The sequence below is a fragment of the Abrus precatorius genome, unplaced genomic scaffold (assembly GCF_003935025.1).
Source record: "Abrus precatorius isolate BTA unplaced genomic scaffold, Abrus_2018 Scaffold11, whole genome shotgun sequence".
In the NCBI taxonomy this organism is placed as follows: Eukaryota; Viridiplantae; Streptophyta; class Magnoliopsida; order Fabales; family Fabaceae; genus Abrus; species Abrus precatorius.
This window is the reverse complement of record NW_020874303.1, coordinates 6,352,416-6,372,713: the sequence shown is the minus strand read 5'-3', so window position 1 is coordinate 6,372,713 and position 20,298 is coordinate 6,352,416. Positions and strand designations below refer to the sequence as shown.

General features: G+C 37.2%; 1 protein-coding gene across 7 annotated transcripts; it reads left to right on the top strand.

Annotated features, from left to right (window-relative positions):
* The first annotated feature begins 541 nt into the window (after window positions 1-541).
* Window positions 542-18,755, top strand: LOC113854793 (E3 ubiquitin-protein ligase DA2L-like). Of its 7 annotated transcripts, none has more exons than XM_027486016.1 (10): window positions 606-688; window positions 1,242-1,348; window positions 1,427-1,664; window positions 1,877-1,928; window positions 2,009-2,054; window positions 2,166-2,253; window positions 2,358-2,502; window positions 2,589-2,694; window positions 16,812-16,878; window positions 17,604-18,754. In XM_027486016.1, exons 3-10 carry the CDS (start codon window positions 1,473-1,475, stop codon window positions 18,189-18,191), a joined length of 1,284 nt encoding a protein of 427 aa, XP_027341817.1. In that variant the 5' UTR covers window positions 606-688; window positions 1,242-1,348; window positions 1,427-1,472; the 3' UTR covers window positions 18,192-18,754. The 7 variants fall into 7 exon arrangements, with proteins under 7 accessions (XP_027341820.1, XP_027341823.1, XP_027341817.1 ...); XM_027486020.1 differs by adding an exon at window positions 798-835 and having other exon boundaries at window positions 628-688; window positions 1,242-1,664; window positions 2,172-2,253; window positions 17,604-18,751; XM_027486017.1 differs by lacking the exon at window positions 606-688 and adding an exon at window positions 727-835.
* Window positions 18,756-20,298: the final 1,543 nt, after the last annotated feature.

Here is a 20,298-nt window from a genome sequence, read left to right as displayed (position 1 = left end):
TTAATTAGTTTTGAGAAATAAATTCAATCTTATTTCTAAAATAACACACTTTTACATAAATTTTATCTGCAAAAACATTTTTTTAATATATTAAACATGAATCTTTATTATTAAATGATTTTTTATGAGTTATTTTAATAAATTATTTTTTAATTATACTACGTGAATTTTTTCATGCCCTTTTAATTTACTTTCTTTATTTTTTATGTAACTAAATTTTCATACATTCTTTTATGTTGCTTGATTCCTTATAATTTTTTTTTATCATTGTACACTTTTATGATAAGTTTATTCACAAAAAGCATAAGAAAACAAATTAAAAGCACATTAAAATAAAGTACAATTTATCTTACTATAATAAAAATATATTTTTAAAATTTTTAATTAATTAATAATATAAATTTTATTTTATTTTTAAAAATATTTTAATTTAACAATAACCATAAAACAATAATTTTTTAAACCAAAAAAAACAACAATATTTTTAAGAAAAGAAGAGTGCGAGTATAGAAGACGCTGCGGGCGAGCGCGTGAAAGCTGGTGAGTAGCATTAGCACAGGAAGAAACTGAAAAAAAAATTATTCTTTCCTCTTCTACTACTCCTTCCTTCCCTTCCCTCTCTTCTCTTCTCTTCCCTTACATCGCTTCAAGTCTCTCTCTTTCTCTCTCTCCTCTTCATCCATTTAAGGTTCGTTTTCCGATTCCCAATTTCGCTCTTCTCTTCTACTTCCTTTTATTCTCTTTCACTGTTTCGATAATAAAGCTTTTTATCAACTTCTTCTTCATGCTGATAACAGTGTTGCTTCTGGTGGCACTTTAGGTTTCGGACCAATTGGTACCCTCTTAGTTCTCTTTACCTTCTTCCGTTGCGTTTCTTGCTGTTTTCTTCTTTTTCCAATTAGTGTGCTTCCTCAATTGGAGCTCCTCACAGATGCAGTTAGGGTTCTTGGTGTTGCCACTGTCACTGATTGTCAATTCGAAATGGTTTGGAGTGAGTCCTGTGCTGTGCGGTCTCCGATCGTTCACAAATTTAGGATTCTTTTTTGTTGATGTTCATGATTGCAAGCTTGTTTTCCGAATTGGGATTTTTTTTTGGGGGGTCGTTTTGGCGATGAAGTGTGGAGTATTTGGAGAAGTTTGAGCCTTTGAGTGGATTCTGTTGTAAATTATGGATTTTTTTAATCATTATTATTGATGGGAGTTTTTGCTTATATGTCTGCATTTTTCGTTGACTGGTGCAGGGCTTTCGGATGTGTTTCTGCTAGTGAATTGAGGAGAAAGGCTAGTTTTTTGGTCTGTTGATTGTGCTGTATATGGGGGATTAGGCTGACCAATTGTTGTTGGTTGAGTATGTCATTATTAATACAATCTGGTAATTGTGTGGTACTGTAAAGCGAGTGGTTTTTGTTGTTTTATCTTGTTGAAGAATTTTAAACATAGTCAGCAGACAAGAAGAACTGAATTTTTGTTGGATGGGTAATAAACTTGGGAGGAGGAGACAAGTGGTAGATGAGAAATATACAAGGCCACAAGGGTTGTATAATCATAAAGATGTGGATCATAAGAAGCTGAGGAAGCTAATACTTGAATCAAAGCTAGCGCCTTGCTATCCCGGAAATGAAGAAAGTGCCTACGATCGTGAAGAGTGCCCAATTTGCTTTCAGGTGTGGTTTCTACTCATACGTTCAATATTTGTGTCTCTCTACACATCTGTTACTTTACATTTTTTTAAAAAGAACAAATAAGTCAATTGAACTGCGCTAACTCATTTCAAGTTCTTTTACACAAACTTTCTGGACTGTTAATACCTCTTGTTTCCTTGAGTCTATTCTAATTGTCTCATTCCATTGTTTTTTGTTCTATTGCCCTAATTCAGTATTATCCAAGTCTAAACCGATCAAGATGTTGTACAAAGAGCATTTGTACAGGTAATTAGTTGGTTGTCTTCACTGGTTCAGTATTCTTTCATTGGCATTTGTATGCTACCTAATTAGTTTCCTTTTATCAGAGTGCTTTTTGCAGATGAAAGTTCCGAATTCTACTCGGCCCACACAGTATCCTGCATTACTAGTTGTTTGCCTTCAATATGAAGACATGATTCTTTATTGTTGGTCTAGCAACTTCCATCTCTTGTTGCTTTAATATTAGAATAATTGCCTTAACAGCATAAGGTGTCCTTTCTGCAAAACAGCAAATTATGCTGTGGAGTATCGTGGTGTGAAATCAAAAGAAGAGAAGGGATTGGAACAGATTGTAAGTTGTTACCTGCCATGATTATTGTTTTTAGGAATGCATTTTCTGAAATATTTTCACAATGAATCAAGTTTCACTTGTCGTCTACTAATAATTATATTCAGGAAGAGCAACGTGTTATAGAGGCAAAAATTAGGATGCGGCAGCAGGAACTTCAGGATGATGAGGAAAGAATGCACAAAAGACTAGAAATGAACTCCTCAAATGCGGAAGTGTCAATTGCTGACGTTGAATACAGTTCAAATGCAGGTAGTCTTTTGTCACAGTTCTGGATTTCATCTGTACATGAGTATTCTTAGTTATATATATTATTCTTTTTGTTTTCAATTTTGTAGTGGCTGCATCTTCAATTTCTGTTGTTGAACATGATGAAATTGTTTCTTCTCAAGACTCATGTGCCACACCAATGGTTAGACCACATGCAGCCAGCAGGACCAATAGGTATGTTAGCCTTCATTGCAATTTTTTCTTTCCAATTTTCTTAAAAATTCTTATTGTGTCTCTTAGCATTTCTGTATCCAATTTTTTTCCCACTAACTTATTGTGTTAAATATTTAAAAACCATTGAGGAGATGAGTGGGCATGTCTAATTGCTGAAAAGTTATATAAGGATTTAACTTTGCTTCAGACTGATTATTATCCCTTTGTGTGTTATATTTTCCTTAGAATATTGCACCAGTTTGATTATACAATGTCCATCATTAAGTATTGAATTCATTATAAGAAGGAGACAGAATATTCTTCTTGGTCTAATCTAAATACTCAAATAGAGTCAGTCATATGTGAATTTGTGCCTCTATTGAGTGGTGCAATCATCTATGATTCTGTGCCTAACTGCCTATAGTTGGAACTCTAGACCTATAGGTTTATGAGAAGCATATCTATTCTTTGTCTGGTCTGTCATTATAAACGTTATTTGTCTAAATTTAATTATGTGGAGGGTATAATTTCATATGTAAGCTGAATTCAAATCATAAATTAATGGAATCCCTGGTATTGATTAGGTCTACAAGTTAGTATTGAAAGTACCATTATTGTCTATCACTTGCATTAAAATTAACTCCAAAGGGTTCCGATAATTCATTGAGTTTATTGAGCTCGACTGAGCAGCATTCATAGCTAGTGTTCTCATTACTAGGATTATAGTCTGCTAGTTGTATGGGCTCAATTGAGCTGCATTTGTGAATAGACTCATTGTATAAGTTTGTTGGTTTGGGAATGGTGCCAAGTTGCAGCTTTTTGAACTTGTGCATGGACTGTATTGAGATATGGTAACTATCATGGTAGTTAGATTTGCATGATTCATATCTCGATTCAAAACAATTTCTGAAGAAATTGATACAAATCACATGAAGACTCATCTTTTACTCATATCTTGATTGTGGGAATCACTCTAGTGTTGGATGAATCACAAATCTGTGCTGCATCATCAGTTTCTTGCACAGCTGTGTTGCAGGCAGAGGGTGAGTAGGGTTAAACAACTCATTTTGAAAAAAAAAAAAAATCAATTTTAGGGTTTTTTTTTCCATTTCGTTTATAAAATTAGAGAAAAAAAATGAAGAAATCTCTCTCCCATGGCCCCATGTCAGATTATTGGTGAATAAAGGCATATGTCAAGTTTTATTCAGCTCGAGACTACTAGTTGCAGAATAGAGTCAAAAGTTCATTCATCAACTAGGAGCAAATGAGCTCAATAATGGGCCAAAATTTGTTCTTTGGATTGGGTCAGCATGATTAATACATTGATCCAATTGGGACTAAAACTTGTATTGATTATGAGTATGATAGGTCTAGCGCAGGCAGAGAGCATGTCATGGGTTGTGGGTTTTTTCTTTTTGTGGTTTGGTGGCTAAGATGTAATGAACAAAAGAAAAAATAACTAATTATCATACCAATATTTTAAAAGTTGTTAGATATTTAGGTATTATAAAATTTTAAAATAATAATTAAATTATAGTTGTTGGCTTGTTGCTTAAAAAAAATTTATGGGTTATAGAGCTAAATTTGAGTAGTTATTTTTTTCATTATTTTGAAGTTTATATTTCACTTTATTGCCTGTATAGTGAGTTATTTAACTTAAAATTACAATATATAGATCTTTCTAACTGCTAAAATATTTTTTTATGGCATTTTTAATTATTGATCATGAATCTTAAGATTCATGATATGAATACCAATTTGACAACCTTGACAACTATATAATTGTAGTCTTGTGAAAAAGAGTTGAGAGAGACAAAAAAAGAACCTTGAAGGAAATTGATAGGTATGAGAAACAAAATGTTAAAGTGTGTATTGAATTGGCTCAGTTGAGCAGAAAACAACAATGGGAAGAGAGCTCTCAAGCGGCTCCGCGCCCTAAGACTGAAGTAATTATCCAAGTTGCCTATTCCCATCTGTAACCCCATTATTTAAACTATTCTGTTTCCTATAATCATGCTCCTAACTACAGAAAACAATAACAAAAGATAAATCCTAAACTACTGAAAACAGAAAACAATAACAAAAGATAAATCCTAAACAGAATATAACAGCCTATTTTCTAATTCCTCTCCTATAGTTTTGCCGCTTATAGACCTTCAGCCCTTCCGGAAACTTGTCTCTAACAATACTCCCCCCTTGAACAATCACCTTGTCCTCAAGGTGGAATTCGGGAAATTCGATTTGGATATCTTTTGCCACCTCCCAAGTGCTCTCATGATCCGGCAAACCCTTCCATCTGATTAGCACTTCTTTGTCTCCGTGGTTGGTAGTCCACACTGCCAGAACTTCAGTGGGTTGAACCATCAATTCCCAATTCTCATTCAGGCCAGTTGGTAAAGGTTGACTTTGTATGTCTGCTGCCAAACATTTCTTGAGCAAGGATTCATGAAAAACAGGGTGTATCCTTGCTTCTTCTGGTAGTTCTAGCTTATAGGCGACCTCGCCGATTTTCTCCAATATCTTGTAAGGACCATAATATCTAGGGCTGAGCTTTTGATTAGTTTTCGTTGCTAAAGACTTCATCTTATAAGGTTGGATTTTCAAGTAAGCCATCTCTTCTGCTACTAGTTCCAATTCCCTCCACTTTTTGTTAGCTTGCGCCCTCATTCAGTCTTGTGCTCTGTTCAGCTGCCCCTTTAATTCTCTAAGTATTTGGTCTCTTTCAGCTAATGCAATGTTGACCTCCTCCACTGTTGATGCGCCTTCCTCCCCTTGGCTGATGGCTGATGGGTCTCTCCTATATAATGCCTTGAAAGGAGTGGTTCCTGTCAAACTGTGGAATGTGGCGTTAAACCATAGCTCAGTCCAACTCAACCGCCTAGCCCATTGTTTAGGTTTAGTGCTGGAAAAACACCTCAGATACGTTTCTAAGCATCTATTAATCACTTCAGTCTGGCTGTCAGATTGAGGATGGTAGGCTGAACTAAATCTTAGTTATGTTCCTCCTGTTCTAAATAATTCTTTCCAAAAAGCTCATGAATACTCTATCTCTATCTGAGATAATTGAGGCCGGAAACCCATGCAACTTTACGATCTCTTTGACGAAAACTCCAGCCACATCTTTGGTGGTGTAAGGATGAGTGAGACCAATGAAATGACCGTACTTGGTAAATCTATCCCAGCCCTGTGATTTAGGTAGTCATCCAATGAAATCCATGGAAATGTCATCCCAAACCTGTTGGGGAATTGGTAAAGGCTGTAATAGTCTTGCTGGGCTTAGGGTCTGGTACTTGTTCCAGTTGCAAGTATCACAAGTAGCCACATACTCATGAATAGTCTTCTGCATTCCTTCCCACCAAACTAAACTTGCAATCCTCTTGTAAGTTCTGAAAAATCCCGAGTGGCTGCCTATGGCTGAATCATGAAACTCTTGGAGTACCAGAGGGATTCGGGAAGAATTCTTAGGAATAATCAGCTTACCTTTATAAAAGAGTCGTCCATGTCTAAGCTCATAGTCAGTTACTGAAGTCTCCCCTTGTATAATTTTCTGTATTACACTAGCTAGCTTCTCATTTTGTTGAACCTCTTCTTCTAGTCCTGCCCATTCCGAGAAGGTAACCATGGAAAGGGCTGCCAACTGAAACTTGCGAGAGAGAGCATTCGCGACCCTATTTTCTTTCCCCGCCTTGTATTTGATTTAAAATTCAAAGCTCATGAGTTTAGATATCCATCCTTGCTGCCCTTCCCCCAATACTCGCTGGTCAATTAAGAACTTAAGAGATTTTTGGTCTGTATGCACCATGAATTTTCTCCCCAGTAAGTAGTGCCTCCATCTTTGAACTGCCAGGGCAATTGCCATTAATTCCCGTTCGTAAACAGATTTCATTTGGTTTCGGTTTGAGAGAGTATGACTCCAAAAGGCAATAGGCCTTCCTTCTTGCATCAAAACAGCTCCCAATCCAGTCCCTGAGGCATCAGTTTCCAACACAAACTCTTTGTCAAAACTGGGGGTTGCTAGCACCGGCAAAGAAGTCATGGGTTTCTTCAAAATTTCAAAGGCTGTTTGGGCTCCTAAGTTCCAGCAAAACCCATCCTTCTTCAATAATTGTGTGAGAGGCCACGCTATCTTCCTATAGTCCTTCACAAATCTTCTGTAATACCCTGTTAACCCCAGAAATTCTCTCAATTCTTTAACATTCCTTGGTGCTGGCCAGTTAGTTATCGCTTCAATCTTTTTGGGATCAGCCTCTACGCCCTCCTTAGAGATAATATGCCCCAAATATTCTAATTTGGCAACCATAAAACATCATTTCTTTTTGTTGATGTACAACTGATTTTGCCTCAATAGCTTCAGCACATCCCTCACTTGTCTTACATGCTCTTCCTCTGTTCGGCTGTAGATCAAAATGTCATCGAAGAAAACTAAGGTAAACCTTCTTAAAAAAGGTCAGAGCACTTGATTCATGAGTGACTGAAATGTGGAAGGGGCATTGGTTAACCCAAAAGGCATTACCAAAAATTCATAATGTCCCTCATGTGTTAGAAATGCTGTTTTTTCGATGTCACCTTCCCTCATCCTAATCTAGTGGTAACCAGATTTTAGGTCGAGCTTAGTAAATATTCGGGCTTCGCGCAATTCATTTAGCAGCTCCTCAATGATCGGAATGGGAAACTTGTCCGGTCTTGTGATAGTGTTCAGAGCTCAGTAATCTACACAAAACTTCCATCCCCCATCCTTCTTCTTTACCAGTAATACCGGGCTTGAGTATGGGCTAATACTGGGCCTTATGATCCAGCTTCCAGCATCTCATCCACTAACTTCTCAATCTCATTTTTCTGTGAGTGAGGATAACGATAGGGCCGGATATTTGGTATGGAAGTTCCTTCCTTAATGATTATAGCGTGGTCGCATTCTCTCAGGGGGAAGCCCCCTTGGCACTTGCCCATGTCACCAAACTCCTCCAATAGTTTACTCATGGCCTTTGGTATCTTCTGCGAGACCTCCTCTGGTATCAAAATGTCTCTAACAGAAGTCATCAATTAGGATCTCATGATACATAATATCTCTAATTTTGGTTCTTGACCAAATTTAGTGGTATTGTTTGATTCATGTAACTGACCTCATCTAGTAAGATAAAGTTTTGTTGTTTTAAATTTTTAAAATGGCCATACATGCCTCAAAGTAAGATCCATTGCTAATTTGCTACAAATATCACCCATTGTTTTCATTTAAATCCCTATCCAGTAAGCACTTGATCATTTTAGCACATGGGGTGAGTATGAAAGAGATTGAATGATCTGAAGTTATATTGTGGCAATTGTTACGTGATAGTCTTACTGAAAAAGGAAGGCAATAGATCTTTAATTTTACAATCATAACTGAAAGGAAATATTCAACATTTTTCTTTCATTTTTATATTTTGACAGTTCTAATCCAGCATCAGAAAATCTTCCCACTTCTCCAAGCTCTGCAGAATAAATCATAATTGGATTCAGCATCTTCAAACTAGTGTTACTCCAACTAGAATTTAATTAATTATTTATTGATGGTTTAATTTCATACTTGCTTACCTAATGAAGTGGATCAAGAGGGAAATTGGTGTAATAAGTTAGTTATTATTTGATTCCCTGGTTTTGGTTCAGTAGCTCATCTTGAGCCAATGCTAGTCTTGAAGTTGTCATTCAATGGGTGGATATGGTTTAATGTGCAGTGCAAGAAAGGATGATTCGCAAGATGGACAAATGTTACTAGTGACTAGCTTTCTAGAAGGATTCAAAATGCAATATGTGGCAAATTCAAGATTTGTTCTTTTGGATTAGTACTTAATCAACTTGTAATGATGCTTTTATTTGTGAATACACTTGAGTTTAGAGTATTTGCCTTGTTGTTTTATGCAAGAGATTGAAAACAGCTCCCACCATTGTTGTCAAATTTGTGATTGTTTACAATCCTACGAGTTTCCAGCCATTTCTGATCCTGTTTACACCTTGGATTACAAGTTGATGGGATTGAACAGGATTGTCATGATTACTTGTAATCTTGCAGAATCACCGAGTGTTACGAACCAAACTCAGAGAAAACTAAAGATAGGTAATAATGTAGAAAAGAGAAGTTGTATTTTATTGAAGATAAAAAAAAAAAAGAACATCACAGTACAGAGGATGAGTAATCCTCTCTACTCCAAAGCCAAGCTCCTAATACACTTAACAAAGAAAAACCTAAGGATCTCTCCTCCTGCTTCCTAAGCTTATTTAAAAGTAAATTCGAATAACAAAATGCATAAAAATAGCTAAACAAAGTAACAACTCTCTTTTTCTCTAACAAATTGTAATCCTAATCTTTGCAAGCTTTGCGCCTCGCATAGACTTTTCCCCAATGTGATTTGCTGCTGCCTTGTTGGATTTGAGCTTCATCAGGCCCATTAAATCCTTGGGCCCTATCAATACCTCCCGGTTGAAAAAATGTCTTGTCCTCAAGACTAAGTTCTGGAAACTGTTCCCTGATTGTGATTTCATCTTCCCAGGTTGCTTCCTCAGGTGTCTTTCCTTTCCAGTGGATCAGCCATTGATTCACCCTCTCTCCATGTTGCAGTAAACCGCGAGTGGAAAGGACTGCGTCCGGTTCTAACAGTTCCTCTATTGCTGCTGTTTCTTCAAGACCACTTGGTAATTTAGATTCTGCAGTGTAATTCCCAATTGCCTTTTTTAAAAGGGAAATATGAAATACTGGGTGTATTTTGGAAGAAGCAAGCAATTTGAGCTTGTATGCCACTTCTCCAATCCGCTCCAACACCTCAAATGGTCCATAAAACCTAGCACATAACTTAGGATTCACTCGGGAAGTGACAGAATGCTGTCGGTTTTGTCTAAGCTTTAAGAACACCATATCTCCAACCTTAAAGCTCCTTTCTATTCGATGCCTATCCACCTGGGACTTCATTCTGTCTTGAGCTCTCTTTAACTGATTTTTTAGCTATTTCAGAGCTTCATTTCTGTCCCTCAACTCCCTTTGCACCACATCAGCCCTTATTTCTCCTGGAACGCTGTGTATCAATGAAGGTGGTTTGCACCCATACACTACCTCGAACGGTGTCTTTCCTGTGGATTCATGGTAGGTAGTATTGAACCAATATTCTGCCCAAGGTAACCACAATACCCAAGTTTTTGGTTGATCTGCAATGAAGCACCGTAGGTATGTTTCTAGACACCTATTTGTCACCTCCGTCTGATCATCGGTTTGAGAATGATACGCCGTACTCATTTTAAGCTTTGTGCCGTGCATTTTGAAGAATTCCTTCCAAAATGTACTCATGAACAAGGGATCTCGGTCACTCACCACTGACTTTGGACTGCCATGGAGCCTAACTATTTCCTTGACAAACACTTCAGCCACCCCCTTAGCGGTATAAGGATGTTTGAGAGCTATGAAATGACTGTATTTGGATAAACGATCAACAACTACCATGATTGTTTCATATCCTTTTGACTTAGGTAACTTTGTGATGAAGTCCAAGCTGATATCTTCCCAAATATCCTCTGGTATGGGTAAAGGTTGTAATAGACCTGCGGGAGAGGTAGCTAGGTACTTCTGACGTTGACAAATATCACAGGAACGCATAAATTCTTGAATATCTTTCTTCATTCCTTCCCAATACAAATTTGATGCTATTCTCCGGTAAGTTTTATAAAAACCAGAATGTCCTGCTTGTGGAGTAACATGAAATTCTTCTAGTAATTTTGGGATCCAAACCGAATTCCTTGCCACGACCAATCTTCCTTTAAATTTCAAGACCCCCTGTTGATAAATGAAAGCTGGGTGTGTGTTCTGTTGTTGCTGTAAATCTGAAATTATTTTCCCAAGCTTCTTATCTGCATGAACTTCCGCCACTACTTCTTGACCATCTAACCAAATTGGAGAATAAATCAGTGCTTTCGGTTCTGTCTCTTCTTGGCTTCTGGAAAGGGCATCAGCTCCCCTATTCTCCTTTTCCGATTTATAAACAATGTCAAAGTCATACCCCAATAATTTGGCTACCCAATTTTGTTGGCTGCCAGTAGTGATCCGTTGATGGAGTAGTTGTTTCAAGCTTTTCTGGTCTGAAAATACCGTGAAATGGCGCCCCAATGATATGGCCTCCAATGTTGTATGGCTAAGACCACCGCCATTATTTCCTTTTCATATGCTGATTTGGCTAAATTTTGTGGCCCCAAAGCCTTGCTGTAGTAAGCCACCGGTTTGCGATCCTGCATCAATATAGCTCCAATTCCTACTCCTGATGCATCACATTCCACTTCAAATTGTTTTTCAAAATTTGGGAGCGGTAAAACAGGAGCAGAAGTAATCTTCCTCTTTAATTCTTCAAATGCTTTTTGAGCCTCTGTACCCCACTTGAATCCATCCTTCTTTGTCAACTTGGTCAATGGTCTCGCAATCTTGCTGTAATCTTTAATAAATTTTCGATAGTAACCCGTGAGTCCGAGAAATCCCCTTACTCCTTTAACCGATTTGGGAGCTGGCCAACACAAAAAATACTGTTAACTTTCTCTGGATCCACCGTAACACCTTCTGCTGAAATTACGTGTCCAAGATACTCCACTTGCCCTCGGCCAAAATTGCATTTCTCTTTGTTTGCAAACAGACTTTGTTGTCTCAATACCTCCAACACTAAGCACAATAACTTCAAGTGTTCTTTCCAGCTTCTAGTATATACCAGTATGTCATCGAAGAAAACCAAAACCCCTCTTCGTAAAAATTTTCTGAAAACATCATTCATAAGGGCTTGAAATGTAGAAGGGGCATTCATGAGCCCAAATGGCATTACTAAGTACTCGTAGTGCCCTTCATGCGTCCTAAACGCTGTTTTGTGTATGTCTCCTTCATGCATTCTTACTTGATGGTAGCCAGACCTTAGATCTAGCTTAGAAAAATATATTGACCCGTGTAATTCATCTAATAATTCTTCAATGACGGGTATAGGAAATTTGTCAGGAACAGTTGCCTTGTTGAGAGCTCTATAATCCACACACATCCTCCATTGACCATTCTTCTTCTTTACTAAAATTACAGGGCTTGAAAATGCACTTTGGCTTTGCTGGATGTGACCATTACTGATTAATTCTTGAACTTGCTTCTCTATCTCATTTTTTTGAAAATGTGGATACCTGTATGGCCTGACATTGATAGGACCCTGCCCTGTTTTGAGAGTAATTTTGTGCTCTTGCACTCGAACCGGAGGAAGTCCCTTTGGCTCTTGAAACACATCATCGAACCTCTTTAGTATTCTGTCAATTTCTGTTCGCTGTTCCTATTTTAATTTTTCTTTGCATAGATTCTGTTCTTCATTGAAAACTCCATTCAAAGTGGCACATAATGCTTCTTCACGTAGTACCCCATTCAGGTGTGATGACCTTGTGGGGTCATGATCTTCATAACTTGCTTCCCCCAATCAACTACCATTTCTCCCAATGATGCTAACCAGGACATTCCTAGTATCATATCTATATCCCCCAATTCAAACAAATAAGCATCCACTACACAACTCCAACTACCGAACTCCACCTCCAAGTCACGTCGTATCCCAACAGTTTTTGACGTCCGACCATCACCCATTATAATTCGCATGCTCCGTGATTCCTCCTAACTCCATCCCATTCCTTCCACCAATTTCCGTGATAAGAAATTGTGAGAGGCCCCACTATCAACCAAAATGAAGATAGAAACCCCCAAGACATGGCCTCTAAGCCTAAGTGTCGAGACTGATTTGTGTTTGTCCGACTCCAAGCTTCAAAGATCCAGACGCTGCAGTGCCCTTCAATTTCCTCCTCGTTTTCTTCACTATTTTCAATGTCAGCTTCATTCTCCTCACATTCAAGTTGTATCTCATCCTCCACTAGAATTACTCTCATTTGTTTTATTGGGCATTGATGCATTGGGCCAAAAGGCCCACCACATTTGTAACATAAGCCTTTCTTTCTCCGATCCAGTAAATCCTGGTAAGCCAAATGCCTCCCTCCTTTATCTTTAAAACTGCCTCTATTGATTTCTCCTGCATTCTCTCTTGCTGTTGGGCCAGGCCCATTTGTCCCATAACCACCAGTTCGTGGGCCTGATTTCCCTACTGCCATAGGTACAGCTTTGTTAACTTGATAGTGTCCTCCTCTATAATCTCCTTTTCCTATCCATCCTCTGCTACGCCTCGATAACTCCATGTCTATGGCTCTTGCCACATTCATCAACTTGCCCCTTGTCAAAGGGTTCGCAACATGGACACTTCGTACACGTGCTCTCACCTCCTCGTGCAACCCATGGTTGAAATAGGCAAAATATTGCTCGTCATGCAATCGAGGTACCTGGGCTATTAACCCTTCAAACTTCTTAATATATTCCTCCATCCTTCCATCCTGCTGTAAGGTTGTTAATTGTTCATAGACGCTGCCTGCTCCCAAACTTCTGTACCTTTCCACTAACTCCTTTTTTAGATCCTCCCATGAAAGTTCCTCATAATCATTCAACAGTGCGTTGAAAAAATGTATGGTTCCTCCCTCCATGCAGAGTTGAGCAAGATTAACCTTCACCTGATGACTGGTCTCTTGAAAGTAAATTTCAGCTCTCGTTATCCACCCGGCGGGGTCATCTCCGTTGAACATAGGTAATTCAATTTTTTTAACAGATTGCCTAAATTCATCCAGAGCTTCTCCCTCTAACGATTTCAAACCAGAACCATTACCCGAATGTTCCCCCTTTTTCTTTTGATTCGCTTTTCTTCCTTGGTCGTATGAGTTTTCAGCCTCATTTGGCGGAATCTTCTCCACATTTCGGGTCATGATTTCCAACATTCTAGCATGATTTTTTGCTGCCTTCTTTCGCAAGGTTTCCAAAGCTGCTTGATTTTGAGCAAATTGTAACCTCATCTCCTCCATAATAGCTCTCATGCGCTCCAGTTCTCCCTCCACTACATCGACCCTAGCCTCCATGGTCACTGAATTCGCTGGTTCTCCTTGGCTTGATTTACCCCCTTTCTTTTTCGGTGGCATTCACCGTCCCCGAAAAATGATCCGGCAGGTCGGACCAAATTGTTACGAACCAAACTCAGAGAAAAGTAAAGATAGGTAATAATGTAGAAAAGAGAAGTTATATTTTATTGAAGATAAAAAAAAAAAAGAAGAGGATGAGTAATCCTCTCTACTCCAGAGCCAAGCTCCTAATACACTTAACAAAGAAAAACCTAAGGATCTCTCCTCCTGTTTCCTAAGCTTATTTAAAAGTAAATTCGAATAACAAAATGCATAAAAATAGCTAAACAAAGTAACAACTCTCTTTATTTTCTCTAACAAATTGTAATCCTAATCTTTGCGAGCTTTGCGCCTCGCATAGACTTTTCCCCAATGTGATTTGCTGCTGCCTTGTTGGATTTGAGCTTCATCAGGCCCATTAAATCCTTGGGCCCTATCACCGAGTATTTTCGAGTTTGATATTCGTGAACTTGTCAGTAAGGTTGTGCAACCTTGAAGAAAATAGAACAAATGTTGTGGGTCTATTCTCTCCAGACTGTCAACTGACAAGCAGCACCAAACCAATTATGTCTCCTCTCCCTTTCTATGCTCAGTTTTTGTTCACATTATGTTCTGTTCTATGTTCAAGCATTCTGTGATCCCATCTCTCTTTGTTGTGATCTTGTTTGAGATTGAACTTGCCCTTGGTGATGCCTTCAAATTTGCCTTTGTTCAAGTTCTGATCTTGTGTCAGTGTTTGTGTTTCATGTTTTGCTCTGTTCTTCAGCCTGCCACAAACATGCCATTGTTTCTCGCTATGGCTGTCTTACTTTACGTTTTAAAAATTTATGAATAATATATTATATATCATTTTGATAATATAATTTGGTGATATGTGAAGTATCATGTATTCTATATTACATATGACCTTTTTAATTTTGTTTAAATTAATTTTAACTATGTTTTAAAGGTTATTTTGAGTTTTTTAAAAATTTTAAGTAGGATTGTACAGTCCATGCTATTATTACACAATTTCATGTTTTTATTCCGCTCTTTTGGTAAGATCTTGATTTTGACAACCTTGCCTCCAACTGACCTCCATATCCCAGTACGAAGGAGAAAACCAAATAAAGGAAAAAAATAGATAAACCTCTTCCTTTTTTGTTATTAAATAGATTTTTTGAATTTATACTTGTCAATTTCTTAGATTTATTGGTGCTCATATATGCATAATTTGCATTGAAAAAGTAAAATGGAGATGGCTATTTAAGTGGCAGAATATTTTATGGATTTGTACTCTATCGCAGTTATGCTATCACTCTTTACAAACCATTTTTAAGCTGACTCCTATACTATTATACACTATGCATATCTTATAGTCTGAACTGAAAAGGAGATTCTGTAATTTAAAAAAAAAAAAAAATAGGACAAAGGATACAATCATACAAGTGTAATATATTAGAAAATGTACATGATGTATAGTACAGAAAATTAATATATTTAAATGTTTGTTATGTTTTGCAGTGATTTTTTTTTTTTTTTTCACACATACTATGGGTGTGGGTTTTGGTGCATTAGATCATTGGGGTACCAATTATCGATATAGTTACAACTCTATCAACCCTCACCTTTTGCTCACTGTTTTACCCTTTTCTCTCCCTCACCATGTTTTGTTCATTGAGAACGTCATTTGCATTTGTATCTCAAATTGGAGTCATTTGTCCTGGATAAACCCTCAAATGGTCAATCATATGCTCCCTTCCTGTTTCTGACTTCATCTGGCTAAAGCCCCCCCATTATATGCTGTGGCAATTTTTACTTCCTTCAACTTGTTGTCAAATGGTTGTGATATAATCCCTACTTTTCTCATCAAGAGGCATCTCTATGCATTTCAGTAGAAACACAATCCTTATCCCGTAAGGTAAACAAATTACTGGATGCTTAGTAGAAATGGTGGCAGTAGCATAAATTGCTGGCAAATGTAACAGAAATTGCTGTTTTTTTTTTTTTTTTTTTTTTTTGGTAATAACAGAAATTGCTGGTTAAATCAAGGAATCTGGGACTTGGGTGCAATTTCAAATTTTCTTGGGCTCAGATGGGAATTTCATAGTTCCAGCAGGAGAAAAAGAGAAGAAGGACAGGATACAGTGCGCTTTGGGGCTAAATTTCTTTGAAATAAGACTCAGCATTGTATTCATGCAAGTCAGCTGTGTACTGGCTCGAATCTGGCCATAAGTCAAAAGATACAAAATTTAAAACCCACCCCCCAACCCCCCCCCCCCCCCCACACACACACAAATATAGAGACGCACAGAGAGAGAGAGAGAGAGAGAGAGCTGTTTTAGTGCATGGGTACTTTTTTTCCTTTCCCCCCCATATCCATGCTTCTTTGATTATGGTAGATTTTAAGTAGAAGTGATGAGTGAAGATGTATAATTTACTTTTGTATGGTATTATTAGACTTATCAGTATCTTTTGTAGGCTGTCTTGAACACCTCTTGACATGTATGATCCAGCAGTGAACGAACCACCTATGCTTTAGAACAGTTGCCATATTGGTATTGGGTACTTGTTGTCTGCCTGGTTGCATCCTGTTTTTTTAATTATTAAACATTTGTGCCGGTGTAGGTGAGATATAATAAGACTTGTATGAATGATAGTCTTCTATTGTGTCTACTACAGTGACTTATGCAAGGTTGATGACATCCAACATGATGCTCTTATTGTTACTCCACAACACTAATACATTTTTAAAATTCTTAGCTGGAGACAAAAACTTTTTTGCTGTTTTTCCTTCAATCATTGATTGCCCTAACTATTTTTAATTTATGATGGTTATAGATTAGAGTATATTTTATGAGAAATGAGAATGACCAATCTTGACTGAATAACCATACATGGATTGTGTGTGTGTGTGTGGGTGGGTTTTATGAGATGTTATGGCTGTAGTTTTGTGTTGTAATAAAGTTGTATGTGATACCTATACCTATATTTGTGCAGCATAGGTGGAGCTCTGTCTCTTTATTTGTGGTTAAATACGTGTGTTTCTTTATGGAAATATGTGCATTGATTCTCTTTTACATATTATATTTTGGATACTATACTTTTTGGACTTATATTTTACCCCCAAATGCCGAAAACTGCAGAGATGATGAATTTGACGTTGATCTTGAGGACATTATGGTCATGGAAGCAATCTGGCTTTCCATTCAGGTGAAGACCTTTGCTTGAATATGCTTACCTGCGAGCTGTCAATGGTTGAATTTATTATTAAAATTGAAGATGAACACTTCCCTGCAATATGGTTGTTCCCTACTGTTTTGAAATCATTTAATCACATACCATAAATCTATTGTTTGATTGTCAATTTTGAAATTGTTCAATTTCAGCTTATTTTGCTCATGATATGTGAGATAATGATAACAAATAAAAAGTAAATTCTTACAAAGTAGTGCTATATTTTGATTGGTGTTGTGTCACCTCATTATCTTCTGCTTTTGAAAAGTTATTTTAGAATGAAAGAAATGTACAAATATTCAGAATTGAGCTTTTCCACATTTTTTATGTATAAATTTAAACGGTAGCTCCTGAATATTAGCAGTGAAAAACCCTTTACATTTAAATTTCTTTGTTGATTGCGCATATTTTATTCATACTTATGGAATTAAATAACTTTTTAAAATATATGTATATATAGACATGGGTTCATTGTAGATTCTATACATGGTAGTATTTCCACCATTCAAAGCATAATATAAAACTATAAGTATGTGCATATTATGAAATTAAAATGGGGGGGTATATACTACCACAGTGCCACCTACAAAAGGTTCAGTTAACAAAATTACACAAGTTTTTGTTAGCAATGCTCAATGGCTTGTGTTGTCCTGTATATTTGATGATTGTGATTGACTCAATATGTGTATTAAAAACCACAGGAGAATGGCAGGCAGAGAAATTTATCTTATGCCGATGCTACTTCTGGACATTATGTAGCCGATGGTCGATATGCTTCATCCGTCCTGGGTCCACCGACCGGATCATCCTCATCCCCATCTGGGGGTCTTGCTTGTGCAATTGCAGCTCTTGCTGAGCGCCAGCAAATGGCTGGAGAATCACCTATGAGCTCCACCAATGAAAATATGTCATCATTCCACATGCTACAGGGTTCAAGAAGGTTTTATAACAGACTTGGTAGAGATATGGTTCATTATCCACCTACAGACAATATCAATGAGGTGCCACCAGACGATGCTGTTGTGATGACTAGGGGTCATGGTGAATGGGATACAGACCATGGGGCACAGGTGACTGAAACAGCAGCTAGCTATGCAAACACTCTTGCAGCAGAGGATCGTGGTGAACTATCTTCTTTGCCACGGTCTGATGACATTGATGGAAGCCTTCAAAATGCCACAAACCCCATTGTTCCCGAGAGTTTTGAGGAGCAGATGATGCTAGCTATGGCGGTCTCTTTGGCTGAAGCTCGAGCCATGTCAAGTGGACAGGGTGCTTCTTGGCAGTAGTTTTTGGTCGAGGTACTGGTTTAATCTTTCTTAAATTGGTGATGCTTGACTCGGCTATTTGGCAGGCTGAGTCCAAGGTTGAGAATTTGAGCAAAGTTCACTCGTGTGCAATTTGTTCAAGGATCAGGAAGTGATTCTCTTCTCACACGAATTTATATATATAAATGTCAAAGGAAAACTAATGATTCTAGTTAGTGAAAGGTGCTGCCTGCCTAATGCCATTTTTTTACTTGTGTTCAATGTCCTATCCTTGCACCCTCATTGGTTTTCTGTAAATAGTTTTAGTCTTCGGTAGATGTACTTTCATTCTTACAGTAATATATTGCATACTTTAGACACGTACTGAAGAAGAAAGGGAATTAATTTTTTGTCATTAAATCGTTATCCTTGATTCTATTCCATGAGATCCGAGTTATATAGAAGTTATGCATGTAGGTAGTGGCGCTCAGAATATCTGGGAAATTGTGCATAAATTGTATGAATGAATGGACCTTTTTTTGGGTCAAGATGAATGAAGTAACAAAATGCACTCTTCACTGAAGTTAGTGTGTTGGGTAAATGGCTAGATGTGTGGATGACATGGTTATTATTATTATTTTTTGAGGTCTGTATTTTGCCATTCTCTGTGCTTTTATCTTTTCCCACCTAGTTATTTTCTGGGGGTGGCATTGGTAAAGATTTGGCAGGCAACTGTACTTGTGTAATTGGCATTGCCACTGTAGGCATCAATTCCAGAACAATAACACTGGTTCCATCCTCCCCGGTTAAGGTAAATTGTATTGTATGTTGTGCAAGGATACTTTCCTTATGCCCCTTTATGCGATGAAGGGAATTGAATTGAAACAAACGATGCACTATGAATAGATAATAGAAGACCTATTAGTTGCAGATTAATGCTTCATCGATTATTGGAAGCCATACCAAAATATTTGCTTATCCTCCTTGCTTCCGCATAACCAAGTTGCTCTCTATACGAAAATGATTCAGAGCAGTGGAGATGATTGAGCCAGAAAAGGAGTATTAGAGATTATTATCACCTTAAGAAGTCCATTTGTGCCCTTTTTGTGTCTTTTAAAAAAATTGAAACGATTATAAGAGATGCTTTCTAATGTTGGTATAATTAACGGGCTAAAAAGCTCGTAATTACAGGTAACTTTTACCTTTAATTAAAGTGAATGGTTTGGTTGATCAATTATTAAAGATTATTGACATCAAATCATTTTGCAAGTTCTTTGAATTATCTTCGAAACTTAATATGTACACCTTTGAGGTTCTACATGATTACAACTGTTAAATGTCTCAGTACTAGATGTTTCTAAAGGAGTGATCTGTTAGATTATTTTAATAATCTTATTATAGTGGCCTATGAAACTTATAGCATGATTCTAATTAATGATTTAATGTGATGGTGATTAAATATAAAATATAGAGTCATTGAAGGTATAATTGTAAATACAATTATAAGGAAACCCTCCCCTTTCCCTTCATATAAATAAAAGGGCAGTTACCAAATAAAGGTTACGGCATTCTTTATTTTTTCACTTTCACGATTTCTTAGTGAGTTCACGGTAAACGTATAAAAGAATTTTTTTTCTCAACCATTCGAGAGGAGCTAAAAAAGGAAGGAAGAGTTGGGGAAAATACAAAGGGATCAACAACATCAAAGAGAGAGAGGTAACATCAAGGAACAATGGATTCAGGTCAGTGCTCTCTAAACCTTTAATTGTATGAGAATCATATATTGTGTTGTGAGAGCAACGTAATTTAAGATCTCAAAAGGAAAAAATAATTTCATAATAGTCATTGCATAGTAGAAACTACATAATGAATTAAAGAAAATTTTTAACAGTTAGTATCAGAGTTAGGTTGTGAATTTCGTTGATTCTCCATAAGAGATTGATTCTCCATTAAAATTTTTCTCAAATTACATGAACCCTAGGTATTTTATATGATGGATTGGCATTATTTTTATGTTGAATAATTGCTTTGGATTCAATAATTGAAAATCCTAAAGTTTGGGAAGATAGAAACATTGGATTTTGAATCTTAACATGAGCAGGGCCATGTATCAGGGAGCAGGGCCATATATCAGTGAGCAGGACCATGC